Below are 17,396 nucleotides of genomic sequence, written 5' to 3' on the forward strand. Positions count from 1 at the left end.
TCGTCGTTGTATCCTCAAATCTTGTGACTCAATTTTAACCCACTTCCCAATGTGGCATCGACAGTAAACTTGGTATACTTATGTCACACTGATGACAATGCTATATTCTATCATAAAAATTTTAAAATATATATTTTGAAACATTCTTTTTATATTTTATGTTTCGGTTTGGGTCTAATTGTCCAGGGTCAACTGACATTGGCTGTAATTGCCCACGGTCCTTACGTCATGGCAAGCTTCGGGGCCACTTCCTGGAGTCGTGTTGTTCTGCCATTACTAGTACATTTCATAAAAGCGTGTTTAAAAAAAGATGTTTTACTATTACTTATTTTTCTGATGCCACGATGATATTCAAGCAACTTGTCGCGTTGGGGTAATTACACGGAGATGGAGTTACAGGACATTATTAGATATCTACAACTATGCCAACTAATTATTTAAATTTTAGCAGGTAAGGCTCACTGAGCTGTGTAGCTATGTTTCAGAAACGACCTGACCACAAATGATGGCTTATCACGTGGAAATGTATTGCAGCCAACTACTCTAAACGCGTGATGTTGATTGTAAATGTGGAGGAAAAACCGTAGGACCCGGAGAAAAATTCACGCGACCACGAAGAGAGAGAGACGTAACTTGAAATATAAAGCAGGCGTCAGGGTCGGGATCAAACCCACGACCTCCTGTATACCGGGCGAGGGAGATAACATCTTGCCACCAACTTGCTGTAGAAGGATGAGTTTATCTCTCGAGACTCATCTCATGAATGAGCCACCGCAGCTGTGGCTCACCAACAGCAGCACTCATTTCTATAGATGTCAAGGTGTGTACAGTAGCCGTGTTCACCTTGAGGCTGCTGTTTGCGCACCTCAGGGCGTGGGTTCACATTCCAGGCGGTGTCTCGTGATGTCAGTGACGACAATGAAAGCATTTCAAGTATTTTACTTCCTTCTTCACCGTCGCTATAAGAGAGAGGTCCTGGTCAAGCGTCTCTCTGAGCCACACAGCGAGCGATCCCAGCGAAGCCATGGGTCATGGCGAGCGCGACTCCCAGTGAGAGTGTGGACAGTGAGCTGCGCTGCTCAATCTGCCTGGGCACGTTCGTCTGCCCCTCCACGCTGAGCTGCGGACACTCGTTCTGCCTGCGGTGCCTGGAGGCCGCCTGGGAAACGGCGAGCAGCTTCAGCTGCCCGCAGTGCCGAGCGACCTTCCCTGTGCGACCCCAGCTGAGGAGGAACGTGGCCCTCGCCAACCTGGCGGAGCAGCTCAGAGTTGGAGACGGGATGGCCGCGGCCGTCGTTTGTGACATCTGCGGTGATAGCCAGACCCGTGCAGTGAAAACCTGCCTGAGATGCGAGATGTCCTACTGTTTTTCTCACTTTAGGCCTCACCTGGAGAATCGCAGGTTGAGAGATCACGCCGTGGTGGATCCCACTGCGAGCTTGGATGAGCGACGGTGCCGTGAGCACAGAGAGGAGCTGAAGTACTTCTGTGAACAGGATGAGAGCCCGGTTTGCACAGGCTGCACCATCGCTGGAGACCACTCCGGACACAGGGTCATCACAGTGGAAAATGCGCAACAGACAAGACAGGTGAAGTGTCATGTTCCTTTGTAATCCACATTGTTACAGGAGGTTGAGAGATTCACATCAGTAGATCGTGACCCCTCACCTCGACCAGGTGAGCTCCTGTTGAGACCAAACGCCCCTCTACAGAGAGTCCCAGGTAGAGGTGGCAGGGTGGCTCAGACGTCAGAACGCTGAGACGGTAACGCTGTAATTCTGAGTTGGAATCTTGTCGGCCGCCCATGGTTTAAACCGGATTCTCAAGTTTAGTGAGTTGATGGTCTAAGCCGAGTCAACATTTGACAGCATGTTAAACAATATTTTGCGTGAGAATTCAAAATCTTAGTTTGACTAAGTGAGAAACGATGCGATGTATAATAAGGCATGTGATAAGCAACTACATCCATCGCTGGTAGAGGTTAAAAACATATTTTAGAATGTACGTGATATTTGTCAATGATGTTGTCGAACAGGATATTGCATTGTTCTGCAGTAGTTACGATTGGATTCTTCATCTCAATAGATGACACGGACAGTGTAGTCGGGATACAATCGTGGGAAAAGTAAAAATATAAATGGAGACGTATGCAGGAATATAATGACAATAGATGTGTGTATGTGTGTTGAACTTCTTTCATAGTCAACCGTGCTAATCAGAGATGCGGGATGATCAATCAGTGATCCACCAATGGTAATGGTGAGCACCGCGTATTTATTGATTTATTTACCACAACGCAGGAGGATCTCAGAGTCAAGAAGGAGGGGAGAGAGGAGAAGAGGAACACGGCGGCGTCACGGGCACGGACACTCAGGGACGACTACCGACACGTGGAGGTACAGAGAGAGATGCCAGCCGCGCAATTCCCTCTTCTGGTTTGCCTAAGAATCGTATTTAATTAAACCAAACTCTTATTATACTCTTTGGTTCTTTCGGTAAAGTCACGTAAGTAGAAAAAATGATAGATCACGACGTTTCGATCGCAACACAAGCAATCGTCATAAGGTGGGACAACCACAGCAAGAAGAAACTGCTGAAGTAACTCTTACTATTGACGAGCACTGCCCCCACGCGTCGGGACGGGATATAACTTCGGTGAATTGCAAGCGGTGTGGATTTGAAGCGAATAGTTTCCCAATGACAACTCGTTGGCTGCCTACTTTAAATATACAAAATCAACGACATCAAACTGTAACGAAGAAAAGTGTTAGTTCGTAACTGTGTTTGTCTGTCCGAATTTTTTTTTAAAGCCCACTTTTTGAGCATATCATCTTTCTGAAACTTAAATCTTCAATGCAACATATTGCTTTTGTGTAGGTTTACACATTAGGAAAAAAAAGTGGAAACATTACAACTGGCTTAGGATGGCCCCATTTGCAACACACTTTTACGGCGTGATTATAAGGCTACCACGGAATCACACAGAAACTTAATTGACGACGCAACTTGCAACATGACAGCAGTTTTGGTTTAGGGGGGTAGAAATCGATCCGCGCTAGATGATGCATTGGCGACTTGCCCTGTCGATTCCTTTATTGCTCATAACCACGATGCTAGCCATGGAAGCTTGCGATTCCTCCCTTCTGACCCCCAACATCTGGACAGCACCAGCTTAGCCTGAGTGCAAGAGAGAGTGGACGTGAGTATTACCTTCGAAATCAGCATTGTTTGTCTATTTCAGCACATTTTAATTTTAAACCATCGAGCGATGTCACGTATATTTGTTCTGTATATTCGCAGACCTTTGCCACAATTTCCTGGGAATGTCCTCGGCAAGAGACTTGGTTTTGATTTAATTCGCGTTTTCCTGCGACGCATCGTTTGGTAAATCCAGAGTTGGACGGACAGACAGACAGAAGCGAATGATACCCATAGAGATGTATTTAATTTCCCCCAGATTGACACTCAGCAACGTGTAGCTACAGACGGAAATATTCCTATACTACCCTTGCCTATATTTTCCCCTTATCCCATTCTCATTCTCCCTGTGCTTTATATGTTCACGAGCTCCCAATGCACACGTCGCTCACCTCCGTGTACATAAGAGGTATGGTAACAATCATTACCTGTACAACACTACATTGCATCGTTTCCTAACAAGTGACTCAACAACTCGGCACTGTCTCTGCAGGAGTCTGTGCGTGGGATCAAGGCGCGGATCAGCCGAGAGTTTGAGCGCCGGAGGGAGCAGCTGAGGGAGGAGGAGAGGGAGGCGCTGGAGCGCGTGGACGAGGAGGGCCGCTCCGTGCTGTCCCGCATCCAGGCGGACATCGCTCGCTACGAGAGCAGAGCACGCGGCCTGGAGCAGGAGATCAACCAGCTGCTCGCCGCCCTCGCCGTGCAGGATCCGCTCTCCTTCCTGCAGGTGGCACCACCTCCATTCACTCGCTGTGGTGGCTAGGAGATGTTAACTACCTCGCCTCGTATGCAGGAGGTTGTGGATTCAATAACAACCCAGACGTCTGCTGTATATTCGGAGTTTGTGCCTCTCTCTCTCCTCGTGCATGCGTGGTCCTCTGGGTTTTCCCTCCACATTTAAAATCAACATCAGGTGTTTAGGGAAATTTGCTTCGATTAGATCATAGGTTTTTCCCCTTTTTTCTGGCAACAAAACAGGTGTTAAGATGTTAAAGACCAAACTGAAACCTTTACAAGGAATCATGTCTGCATTAACCACAATATGTATGGTTAGAATGCATACAAAATAACATTCTCTGATAATATACTGTATGCATTGTCCTTGAAACTGATTGGTCCACACCAGTTTTCTTTTGGCATACGCCTTTTGGCGTCCTCTGGTCTAACAATGTTTGAGACGAGGCCCAAAAGAAAGCTTTCTCTGGTGTGGACCAATCAGTTTCAAGGACAATGCCACATATATTATCAGAGTGTGTTTTTTGTTTGCATTCTGACCACAGGCATTGTGGTTAATGCAGACATGATTCCTTGTAAAGGTTTCAGTTTGGTGTTTTAACATCTTAACACCTGTTTTGTTGCCAGAAAAAAGGAGAAATCCTATTCTCATATTTTGGTACTGGCAAAGGAGGTGCCATGATGAGGCTTAACAGTACAAAGGCAATGCAAGTATCAAAGTGTAGTGGTGATACGCGCTGGGTGTATACGTCGTGTGCCAGCGCGTATGTACGGGTGTGTGTGTGGTGACGCGCGCTGACGGAAAGGAGCAGGCGTCAGTGCGCGGGTGGGGGTAGTGCTGCTGATTGGCTGTGTGCCGGTGACGCGCTGAGAGGGAGTGAGCGGGTGGCAGCGCGGTGTGATTGGTCGGGGAGTGGAAACACGCGCTGGGCGGAAACGGATCGTAGAGATAGCGCGTGGTGATTGGGTAACTGAGGAGCGGTGCCGACGTTGAGGTCCGCATCCGCTCCGTCTCCCGGGAGGAAGAGATATATAAGGTGATGCACAGAGGAGTAGAGGGGGGAAGTGGAACCATCTAGGAATGAAGACGAAGGTGCAGAGATAGAGCCCGGAGAGGAGAGTATGGAGAGTAACGGATAAGGTGTAGCCAGAGAGAGAGAAAGGTCTACACGAGCTGAGTAATGTATAGTGTGTAGCCAGAGAGAGAGAAAGGTCTACACGAGCTGAGTAATGTATAGTGTGTAGCCAGAGAGAGAAAAAGGTCTACACGAGCTGAGTAATGTATAGTGTGTAGCCAGAGAGAGAGAGTGGAAGGTCTACACGAGCCGAGTATGCATACGGTGTAGCCAGAGAGAGAGTGTAAGGCCTACACGAGTCGAGTATGCATACGGTGTAGCCAGAGGGAGAGTGTAAGGTCTACACGAGATAGGTACTGAAGAGTGTGTAGCCGGAGATGTAAGGTCTACACGAGACGGGTACCGAAGAGTGTGTAGCCAGAGGTGCAAAGTCTACACGAGACGAGTGAAGAGTGTAGCAGAGGCGTAAGGTCTACACGAGACGAGTGAAGAGTGTAGCAGAGGCGCAGAGTCTACACGAGACGAGAGAAGAGTGTAGCCGAGGCGCGGAGTCTACACGAGGCACAGAGAGCCAGCAGCACAGAATCTACGAGAGTCGAGAGAAGCGTAGGGCGGAGAGAAGAGGTCACGAGTTGTACCGTTGTATGGTGACCGCATTGTGAAGAAGGGAGGCCACGCGTTGTATCGTTACAAGTCAAGATTTAATAAAAGAAGTGTGTTCCCGTCAAGGAGTTTCCTGCCGTCATTTTCCAATACTTCATCTGGCGTCAGAAGTGAAACGGGCTTCCAAGCATGGAGACAAGGAAGACCCGTAGGACCCACGGGATTGACCGCGAGGAAAACCTGGACGACTCGGGGCCGCTGGTGGCGGGGGGCGAGGAGGAAGACTTGCCCACGCTACAGGATCCGTCGACGGCGCCGGGCGAACGACCGGGGACCGAGGCCGTGCTTCGTGAGGCGCACTCCCGACTGGCGGAGCTGCTGCTCGCCGCCGCGTCCATCTTGGCGGAGATCAGCTCGTCGGGAGGAGCGGGGACGGTGGGGGACATTTTGCAAGGTCGTCCCGCAGATTCCCGCCAAAACGAATGGGGGATTCCCGCCATTGCGCCTGGGCCTACTTTTGGCGGGAACGGCGAGCGCCACGTGGTGGTGGGTTCCCAAGCGCGCGCATCGACGTCATCAGCGCGCGATGGGGTCCGCGATTTTACGTCTGCTGCTGGAGCCGCCATCTTACACACCGACGGAGAGGCGGAGAGGAACCACGAGGCGGATGACTTAATTTTTCAGCAGCGTCTGCCCACGTTGTCAGCCTTCAAGGCGGAAGGCGGAGACTGGGGCCAATTTCAGCGAAGGTTTTTGGCGCATCAAGAGATGTCAGCGTGGTCCGATGCTACGGCGCTGCGGGCGTTGCCTGCCTTGCTGGACGACGACGCGCTCGCGGCCTTCAGGTCCGCACGGAAGTCGGACCGCTCCACGCTGAAGGATGCGCTGGGTCTGTTGGCCAGGGTCTACGGACCTCCCTCGGCGTGCCGCCATCATTTCTACGCAAGACGGAAAGCGGCCACGGAGACCGCGCTGGCCTATCGCACGGCGTTGCTGGCTCTTGCCGATGCTGCGTTCCCTCGGATGGACGAGGAGGGCCAAGACGCGATGGTTTTGGAGCAGCTGCTTAAGTTGGCGCAGGACCTGGGGGTCCCTATCAACACAGCTGACGAGATTGATATTTCTTCTTTGAGAGTCGCCACGAGTATTCAAGCGCACGAGGCCCTACAACGGAAACAAGGAGTTGGTTGCAACGCTGCTGTCGTCGCAGCCCCGGGTTCGGTGGTCACCGAACCCCAAGTCGTCAGCCCACGAGAGGAGGCGTTCGCCACGGGACGACCAGGGGACTGGAGGCCGGGGGCCCGGTCGCCTCTGCGATCGGGCCGAAAGTCGGAGCAACCAAGATCTACTCCGACCCTCGTCACGTGCTATAACTGCGGCCTCCGGGGCCACGTGGCGTCCGGGTGCCGCGCTCCGCGTCAGCGCGCCATGGGAGCTCGGCTGGACGACGACCGAGAGCCCAAGTCATCTCTACAATCCCCGGCAAGTCGCGGCACCTCACACGCTCGGCCTGTTTATTCGGCACACATGGGACGCCGCGTTGCGGCGGAGGAGGGCCGGTTAAGGTTCGGGAATTCGGTTCGGCGAGGGGGGTTCGGCCGGGACCAGGGAGACATTGAATGGGCGGAATTGGGACATAGAATTGTGGCTGCTTCGGCGGGTTCGTCCGTTGTTACGGGATCTATTGATGGGGTCGAGATTAGGGTGTTAGTGGACACGGGGGCATCGGCAACTATTATATCGGACCTCATTTATAATATTCTTCCAGTCCAATGTCGTCCGCTGCTTCCAGTGGATGTGCCATTTTACGCCGCTAATGGGGGATCGTTGGGCATTATCGGTCAGGTTAGGGCGTCCATTTGCATTGGAGATATCAAATTGTCGGGACCCGTTTTCGTTTCGTCTTCATTGGCAGTTCCGTGTCTTTTGGCGACTGATTTTTTGGCTAAAATGCCCATTAAAATTCTTATCGATCAACGATGCATTGAACTGCCATCGGGTCGCCGGATTTCATTTTTGACGAGCCGTACTGACATTCGGACGGCGTGCGCTACGATACAAGCGGTGGCGACACAGACCGTGCAAGTGCCCCCGGGTTCACAGATGTTGATTCCCCTCCGGTTGCGGAAACCATGGGTGAGGGAGGCTTCGGAACAAAGTATGCTTTTGGGTCCTTCTAACAAGGCTGTCGGGGGTCTTGATTTATCGGTGGCTCACACTTTGGTGCGGGCTGACAGGGATCCGTTTGTGATGGTTTTGAACGCGGGGTCGCGGCCAGCTGTCATTCCGCAGGGCACCGTGCTGGCTCACGCGGCGCGGGTCCCTGTGGATGATGGGTTGGTTGCGCAGGTGGGCTCGAGCCCCGCGCGGAACGTTGAGCCAAGGGAAGACCTTGAGTGGGTCCATTCGCTATTCGCCGCCTCGGACGATTTGTCGGCGGCGCAGTTGAGTGCGCTGCGCGAGTTGCTCATAGAATTCTCTGATGTGTTCAGTAAACATAAGTATGACATTGGGTGCACGGATTTGTTGCACCACCACATTGAAACGGGCGATGCGGCGCCGGTCAAGCTAAATCCCTTCCGACTGAGTCCCGTGGAGAAGGAACACGTTCAGTCGGCTGTTAACGAAATGCTAGAAGCCGATATTATTTCGCCCTCCTCTAGCCCGTGGGGAGCGCCTATTGTGCTGGTTAAGAAGCAGGACGGGTCCCTGCGATTCTGCGTTAATTTCCGTCGCCTGAATAAGATCTCTGTGGCTGACACGTATCCGCTCCCCAGGATGGATGAGTCCCTCGATGCATTGTCTGGTGCGCGATATTTTTCGACTCTTGATTTGTTATCGGGGTTTTGGCAGTTGCCGCTCGACGAAGAGTCGAAACCTAAGACAGCATTTCGGACTCCAGGGGGGCTGTTCCAGTTTAACCGGTTACCCATGGGACTTCACTCCTCTCCAGCGACGTTTCAGCGACTTATGGAGTTGGTTTTGTCGGGCTTGCAGTGGGATACATGCTTGATTTATATGGACGATGTCATTGTTTTCAGTAAAACGTTTGAAGAACACCTCCAGCGATTGAGAGGGGTGTTCTTGCGAATGCGATCGGCTAAGCTGAAATTTAAACCGGCCAAATGTCACCTCCTTCGTAAGTCGGTTAGATACTTGGGTCACATTGTCGATTCTTCGGGGATCTCCACCGATCCCGCGAAGACGGATTGTGTCGGTTCGTGGCCGACACCTACGTCCGTTTCCGACGTGCGTAGTTTCATCGGGTTTGCTTCTTATTATCGGCGGTTCGTTGAGCACTTCGCCACTATTGCTAAACCCTTGCACGCTCTAACAGCGAAGGGAGTGAAGTTCAAATGGGGACCGGAGGAGGAGGCCGCGTTTCGCTCCCTCCGGGACGCCTTGGTGGGTGCCCCACCCTTGTGTTATCCCGATTTTGCGAGTCCCTTTTTGCTGGACACGGATGCTAGTAACACGGGCATTGGGGGGGTGCTATCCCAAGTCGTTGGGGGTGTCGAAAGAGTTGTCGCCTACGGTAGTAGGGTGTTGTCTCCGGCGGAGCAGCGCTACTGCGTCACCCGTCGCGAGCTGCTTGCCATTGTCTTTTTTGTGCAGCAGTTTAGGCCATATCTCTATGGTCGTCACTTTACGGTCCGAACGGACCACGCGGCGCTACAGTATTCATTGAGGGTCGCCCAACCCTCGGGCCAGTTGTCGCGGTGGTTGGAAGTCCTCCAGGACTATCAGTTTACGACTACGTACCGTAAGGGGTTGCGACACACAAATGCCGATTGCTTGTCGCGGTTGTTGCCTTGTGATGGATGCGCGTGTTTGTCGGGATCGGCGCGCTGTAAACCGACGCTTGCGGGGGAGATGGGGGCACTGGCTGCGACAGCGGGCGCACCGATCGTGGATGATTCCACTGCCTCTCAGGGTCGGGACTCGCTGCTCTCGTTGTCGCTCAGCGAATGATGGCCGTCTCCAGATGGCGGACAGCTCGCTGCTAGCATTGCGCCGCAAGGTTGGGGGTCCCGAGGGGGACCAGGAGCGTACCGGCTCCTATGTACTTAAGCAGGGCATGTTATTGAGATGGGACAGTTTGTCCCGGCGGAACGCACTCGTGGTGCCTTCCGCTGTAAGGGGGAGGGTTGTCTTGGCGGCACACGAACGCCTCTTGCATTTGGGAGTTAACAAGACGCTTGCCCTGCTTCAGCGTGACTATTACTGGCCGGGAATGGGAAGTGATGTGGTAAATATTCTGAAGGGGTGCGTTGAGTGCGCCAGGCGTAAACCACCGCCCGTGGCAGCTAATCCACCGCTGCAATCTATTCAGGTCTCGCGTACTAACGAGGTCGTTGCACTCGATATTTTGGGGCCCTTCCCAGTCACGCCGAGAGGGAATAAATATTTGTTAGTGGGGGTCGAATACTTTACCCGATGGCCTATGGCGTGGCCTCTCGCTAACCAGTCGGCAGCGGCTGTGACGGACGCCTTCGTCCAGGGCTATGTCCTGGACAAGGGGGCTCCCGAACGCCTGCTGACCGACCAAGGTAAAAAATTTTCGAGTAAATTGTTGCAAGAGGTGTGCGATCTGTTGGGTACCAAGAAGGTGCGTACCTCCCCGTACCACCCGCAGACAGACGGGATGGTGGAGAGACTCCACAAAACTTTGACTTCCATGCTGTGCCAGCAGGTGTGTGAGGCACATGTAGATTGGGACCTGCAGGTCCCGGGGGTCTTTGCCGCTTATAGAATGGCCCCCCATGCAGCTACGGGGTTTTCCCCATTCTATTTGATGTACGGTCGGGAAGCTGACCCGCCAATGGAAACGCAACTTGGCCTGTCCGCTCCACGAACTAATTCTAAATTGGCAGAACATATTAAGTTTAATATTCACAAGCTGACAGAGGCGAGGGAGGCCGCACGGCTTAATTTGCGGGCTCGCCAAATTGCTAATGAACGGTTGCGGGCACGGAAGGTGTCCATGCACGAATGGAAACCAGGTGACAGGGCCTGGCTGCATTGCCCTCAGGCACCCTTGGCTACGTCGCCTAAATTGTTGAAACCGTGGAGGGGACCCGTGGAGGTCGTGCGCGTTGCACGGCCCCAGTGCGTTCAGATAAAGTGGGGAAAGCGCCGTTGGTACGTTCACCCCTCCCGACTGAAACCGTTCTCGCCTCCATATGGCCTCCCCTTGTGTCGTGATGGCCGGGCGTGTGACGTGACCGGCGACCCAGAGGGGGAAATGTCTCTGCCTGATCCACACGTATTTTCGCCTGATCTGCTCCCAGGTGTCTCGGAACTGACAGCTGCCGATCACCGGCGGCCGGATCTCCGCGGCGGGGCCGGCCCTTTCAGGCCCGTTCCGCGCCGTCTGGAGCAGCCGGAACCGCCGGACGGTCGTCAGTGTCCCGTCCGATACGACGGACCAGCCAGATGGACTCGCGCCAGGTCGTGCTACTTTGCGTGACCTGCCTCGTGAGGAGTCGGGGCAGTTGGAGCGCCTCGTCACTGCGTGTAGTCGCAGGGACGTGGGGCGCGTTCGTTTTTTGGAATTTGCTTGTATTGTGTTATTGTTGACTTTTCGTGTTCATTGTCAATCTGTACATAGTTGTTGTTGTTGTTATGTTACGGGGCACACTGGGGGGTTACGGGGTTTTTTTTGTTTGGTTGTCGTCTTATCGTTGCGGTTGGTTGTTGTTAGCAGCCGGGCCGGCTGCGAGCTATGTGGGAGGGGGTGATGTAGTGGTGATACGCGCTGGGTGTATACGTCGTGTGCCAGCGCGTATGTACGGGTGTGTGTGTGGTGACGCGCGCTGACGGGGAGGAGCAGGCGTCAGTGCGCGGGTGGGGGTAGTGCTGCTGATTGGCTGTGTGCCGGTGACGCGCTGAGAGGGAGTGAGCGGGTGGCAGCGCGGTGTGATTGGTCGGGTAGTGGAAACACGCGCTGGGCGGAAACGGATCGTAGAGATAGCGCGTGGTGATTGGGTAACTGAGGAGCGGTGCCGACGTTGAGGTCCGCATCCGCTCCGTCTCCCGGGAGGAAGAGATATATAAGGTGATGCACAGAGGAGTAGAGGGGGGAAGTGGAACCATCTAGGAATGAAGACGAAGGTGCAGAGATAGAGCCCGGAGAGGAGAGTATGGAGAGTAACGGATAAGGTGTAGCCAGAGAGAGAGAAAGGTCTACACGAGCTGAGTAATGTATAGTGTGTAGCCAGAGAGAGAGAAAGGTCTACACGAGCTGAGTAATGTATAGTGTGTAGCCAGAGAGAGAGAAAGGTCTACACGAGCTGAGTAATGTATAGTGTGTAGCCAGAGAGAGAGTGGAAGGTCTACACGAGCCGAGTATGCATACGGTGTAGCCAGAGAGAGAGTGTAAGGTCTACACGAGCCGAGTATGCATACGGTGTAGCCAGAGGGAGAGTGTAAGGTCTACACGAGATAGGTACTGAAGAGTGTGTAGCCGGAGATGTAAGGTCTACACGAGACGGGTACCGAAGAGTGTGTAGCCAGAGGTGCAAAGTCTACACGAGACGAGTGAAGAGTGTAGCAGAGGCGTAAGGTCTACACGAGACGAGTGAAGAGTGTAGCAGAGGCGCAGAGTCTACACGAGACGAGAGAAGAGTGTAGCCGAGGCGCGGAGTCTACACGAGGCACAGAGAGCCAGCAGCACAGAATCTACGAGAGTCGAGAGAAGCGTAGGGCGGAGAGAAGAGGTCACGAGTTGTACCGTTGTATGGTGACCGCATTGTGAAGAAGGGAGGCCACGCGTTGTATCGTTACAAGTCAAGATTTAATAAAAGAAGTGTGTTCCCGTCAAGGAGTTTCCTGCCGTCATTTTCCAATACTTCAAAAGTATTAATAGCTCTGGTTGAGCAGTGATACCTTGCAATAGGAATCTGTTAGGTGTTAAGAACAAGAACATCTTAACACCTCCTCTTTTAATTGCCATACATTATAAAGTAACTTCCTACTTTTTTCATCATATCAATATTGGCAAATAGGTCCCATAGATAACTGTTTTTCATCATTCTCTGGTTGCAGGTATTTATTAATTCCTTGATGTTGCGCTCCACTGTAAGCGGCAGGTGACTGTGTGGAGTTGGGGCATCTGTTTAGAATGTCAATGTTAATGTGTAATGCGGGTTTGTGTTTTTCAGGATCCCCTGCATGAGAATCTCAGGTCAGTACAAACCCAGACTCAAACTCGAGCTCTGTCTGCCACCTGGTGGACAAATCAGTGAACGGTCATGATGGGATTCCTAATAAACCCATTTGTATGGAGTTGTATCCCATATTGTCCATGTGTCAAGAGACATGGACCTCCATAGACTCTGCGTGTCCCGTGCTGAGTGAGTGGAGGGACTGCACCCTCCATAGACTCTGCGTGTCCCGTGCTGTGTGAGTGGAGGGACTGCACCTCCATAGACTCTGCGTGTCCCGTGCTGTGTGAGTGGAGGGACTGCACCCTCCATAGACTCTGCGTGTCCCGTGCTGAGTGCAGGAGCTCGGACTCGCAGGGGATCCAGGATGCGCCTCCTCCCACATTCAGTCCCCAAGAGCTTACAGAGGTCATCTCGCTAGGAGGAGTGAATACGAAGCGCGTGGCTCTCGTGTGTGAGTCTCTCTCTGCACTCTGCACTGATCTGTCAACATCGTTCATTAGAAACACAACGATGCAGACCGGCACCGCTCGGTCGGCTGCTGCCCTTTGTTCAAGACAGGTGACGTGTCCTTGGGGCGTGAATCTTAAAAAAAATAGCAGGTAAAGTCCACTGAGCTATGTGGCTCTTTTTCACAAGGTAACTGGCCGCAAATGACAACTCAACTAAGTGGATTATCACGTGGAAATTTATAGTAGCAGCTAAATGATATTAACGCATGACGTTGAGTCTAAATGTGAAGCGAATAATTGGAGGATGCGGAGAAAATTCCACGCGACCACCACTGGGAGATAGACACAAACACTCCAAATATGCAGCAGCAACAGCAGGCATCGTCAAGGTCGGGAACGAACCCACGACCTCCTGCATAGCAGGCGAGGGAGAAAACATCTCCTAGCCACTGTGCTGATGATGACAGAGATACACAGACTCTAAATATGTATCAGCAGGCACTGTATACCTGGCGAGGTTGTTAACATCTCACTGACCACTGTAATGATGATGAGAGACACAGACTCCAAATATACAGCAGCGGCAGTCATGGTAAGGGTCGGGATCAAACCTACAAGCTCCTGCATACCAGGTGAGGGAGATGACATCAGGCAGATTGAGAGTCAGCCCAGTGAGAAATAGAGGCACCACGCCCGGCCGCCTTTGTCTCCCTCGTGTCAAATGTTTATACATCACACAAGCAGAGGGCAGTGCACCGTGAACCATTGTTGTACTGCACCTCTACGCTTCCACGTTCACGATCCCCACCATCGCCAACGAGCACTGACGAGAGCGGTGAAGTATGGTCAAATAACCCCCCCCCCCTAGGATGCACACGGCGTGGGGAGGCGCTCATCCAGCAGCGGAGTGACACACAATGTCTGTGTGTGGATGTGAGAGTGTGCGAGGCTGTGACACACAATGTCTGTGGATGTGGGAGGGTGCGAGGCTGTGACACACAATGTCTGTGTGTGGATGTGAGAGTGTACGAGGCTGTGGTGGCTGTGGTACAAGCGTCGTGTTTCTAGAGAGACGCTGTGAGAGTGGCGTCAACATCGTGTTGCTAGCATCATCACCACTGTTCACTGCCACTGTACACACACATGCTCATGTTAGTGTAGCACTATTGTTATTATTTATTATAATTCACTAATTATTATTCACAAGTGATTAGCAGTATGTGTACATTTAAACTAACTAATATTAGTATGTGTACACTAATACTAACTAATATTAGTGTGTGTACACTAATACTAACTAATATTAGTATGTGTACACTAATACTAATATTAGTATATGTACACTAATACTAACTAATATTAGTGTGTGTACACTAATACTAACTAATATTAGTATGTGTACACTAATACTAATATTAGTATGTGTACACTAACACTAACTAATATTAGTATGGGTACACTAACACTAACTAATATTAGTGTGTGTACACTAACACTAACTAATATTAGTATGTGTACACTAATACGAACTAATATTAGTATGTGTACACTAATACTAATATTAGTGTGTGAACACTAATACTAACTAATATTAGTGTGTGTACACTAATACTGACTAATATTAGTGTGTGTACACTAATACTAATATAAGTATGTGTACACTAATACTAACTAATATTAGTATGTGTACACTAATACTAAATAATATTAGTATGTGTACACTAACACTAACTAATAGTAGTATGTGTACACTAATACTAACTAATAGTAGTATGTGTACACTAATACTAACTAATATTAGTATGTGTACACTAACACGAACTAATATTAGTATGTGTACACTAACACTAACTAATATTAGTATGTGTACACTAATACTAACTAATATTAGTATGTGTACACTAATACTCACCACAGATGGACGCTCACCGACTCTGGACACAAACTCAGCCCACGTCATCCTCCAGATTTCCTCGGATCTCAGGACGGTGACGTGGAGCCGTGTCCCCCAGGATCGCCCCCATCACCCACACCGCTTTGAGCGCTGGCCACAAGCGCTGTGCTCTGAGAGCTTCTCGTCGGGTCAGCACTACTGGGAGGTGGACGTGGGGAGCGCGAGGCGGTGTCGAGTTGGAGTCGAGTACGAGACGATCCCACGGAGAGGGCGTGGTGCTGAGTGCGGCCTGGGAGAGAGCGACGTCTCCTGGTGTCTACGGAAAGATGGCGACAGCTTCTCAGTGCGGCATGGCGGGGTAGAGACGTCACTGTCGGTGCCGCAGCCTCCGCAGAGAGTCGGGGTCCACCTGGACTGGGACGCGGGTCTGCTGTCGTTTTACAGCGCCGACTCCATGGCGCTGTTGCACTCGTTTAATAAAACTTTCACTCAGCCCCTACACGCTGGGCTGGGGTTGTGGATTGGCTCAGTGAGGATTGTGGATCTGAGTGGCGCCTCCTGAGAGAGGTGAACGTGAACAGCGCAGAGGGCAGACGCCACCACGACGCACGGCGCTCGCCACCCTCGTCACCGCCACGCGCAGCGCCACGCCCGTGACTGGCTGGTGGCTGTCGGTGGCTAGGGGCTGCGTGGCTCTCCATCACAACGGGGCGGCTGAGCATAAACAATCCTCACAATCTTTATAGGCGGGAGAGGGGTGATAAAATAGGTACCGCTCTGTGTGTGTGTGAAGCCAGCGTGGATGTATTCACCCTGCCAGAGGAGTGTGACTGTAGTGTCGGGGTGCAGTGATTAGCAATTGTGAACTGGGATGTGTTTATACACTGGTGGTGTCATGGGTTGTGGGAGAGATACAACAAAAATATTATATTCTTTACGTTCTTTCGGTAAAGTCACGTAGAACATTTTTTTTAAATAATTAACATTAAATAAAGATTTTAAATGAAAAACCAAAAACTCATGACGTTTTGATCGCATCACAAGCGGTCGTCATCAGTCAAGAAAAGTTTTACGTCAAAACAACAATATTATTGATTTTAAAAAGTATAAAAGTACGCGTACGACTGTGGCATTGTAACTCTTGTATCGTCGATTCTACAATAAAAATACAGAACACTAACAACAACAATTTAGTTGTCTTTCGTGCTCACTGCATCCCGCAACGCCGTTCATTAATTACACACGAGGAGCAAATCCTCCACACAGCCACTGCCAAGCAAATTAAATCTACAAATTAATAAACAAATAAAGAGACGGCGCCAAACACAAAAGGCGCCAACAATGTCCGAGCTGTTCAAGTTGTCTGCTGCTGCATCATGGACGTGGTGACGTCACCACGCACGGGCCTCCGACGTGGTGACGTCACCACGCACGCTCCCCCAACGTGATGACGTCACCACGCACGCCTCCCACAACGTGGTGATGTCACCACGCACGCTCCCCCAACGCGGTGACGTCACCATGTCACCCCCGACCCCAACCCCTCCAACACAAAGAGCTTCACAGCTCATCGGATTCCACCCGGAACCACAAACACAGATTCTGACGTTCTGGATTCCCGCCACTCGGGGAGTCCCGCGCTGTGACGTCACCACGTCACCGCGTTGGCGACAACAAAAACAAACAGAGGCGCTGAGGGGCACCCTGCAGCCTCGCTGCTGTGACCCAGCGCTGTGGGGGGGGGGGGGGGGGGTGACGTCACCTCGCTGCTGTGACCCAGCGCTGTGGGGGGGGGGGGGGTGACGTCACCTCGCTGCTGTGACCCAGCACTGTGGGGGGGGGGGGGTGACGTCACCTCGCTGCTGTGACCCAGCACTGTAGGGGGGGGGGTGACGTCACCTCGCTGCTGTGACCCAGCACTGTGGGGGGGGGGGGGTGACGTCACCTCGCTGCTGTGACCCAGCACTGTGGGGGGGGGGGTGACGTCACCTCGCTGCTGTGACCCAGCACTGTGGGGGGGGGGGGGGTGACGTTACCTCGCTGCTGTGACCCAGCACTGTGGGGGGGGGGGGTGACGTCACCTCGCTGCTGTGACCCAGCACTGTGGGGGGGTGACGTCACCGCTGACGCTGCTGGGAACTCCCCGCGAGGGCGCCACGTGACCCTGGTGCTCGTCAAGAGAAAGTGGTAGAGCAACAACCACCACTAGTATTCTCAGGTTTTTTCGGTAAAGTCACGTAGGTAAAACATTAAAATACGTTTCCATTCATTG

At 51.9% G+C, this 17,396-nt stretch overlaps 1 protein-coding gene across 1 annotated transcript; it reads left to right on the top strand.

Moving 5' to 3' along the window:
- On the top strand, window positions 1-16,086 carry LOC144733133 (E3 ubiquitin-protein ligase TRIM58-like). The gene is made up of 6 exons (XM_078614896.1): window positions 1-1,589; window positions 2,301-2,396; window positions 3,692-3,925; window positions 12,776-12,798; window positions 13,120-13,232; window positions 15,148-16,086. The coding sequence occupies exons 1-6, from the start codon at window positions 1,032-1,034 to the stop codon at window positions 15,684-15,686; spliced, it is 1,563 nt and encodes a 520-aa protein (XP_078471022.1). The 5' UTR covers window positions 1-1,031; the 3' UTR covers window positions 15,687-16,086.
- Window positions 16,087-17,396: the final 1,310 nt, after the last annotated feature.

The sequence above is a fragment of the Lampetra planeri genome, chromosome 45 (genome assembly GCF_965212315.1).
Source record: "Lampetra planeri chromosome 45, kcLamPlan1.2.h2, whole genome shotgun sequence".
Lineage (NCBI taxonomy): Eukaryota > Metazoa > Chordata > Hyperoartia > Petromyzontiformes > Petromyzontidae > Lampetra > Lampetra planeri.

Coding starts and splice junctions, on each gene's coding strand:
- LOC144733133 (XM_078614896.1), top strand. CDS start 1,032: ATGGCGAGCGCGACTCCCAGTGAGAGTGTGGACAGTGAGCTGCGCTGC. Junction 2,397..3,691: donor ACGACTACCGACACGTGGAG/GTACAGAGAGAG, acceptor CTGTCTCTGCAG/GAGTCTGTGCGTGGGATCAA. Junction 3,926..12,775: donor ATCCGCTCTCCTTCCTGCAG/GTGGCACCACCT, acceptor TGTGTTTTTCAG/GATCCCCTGCATGAGAATCT.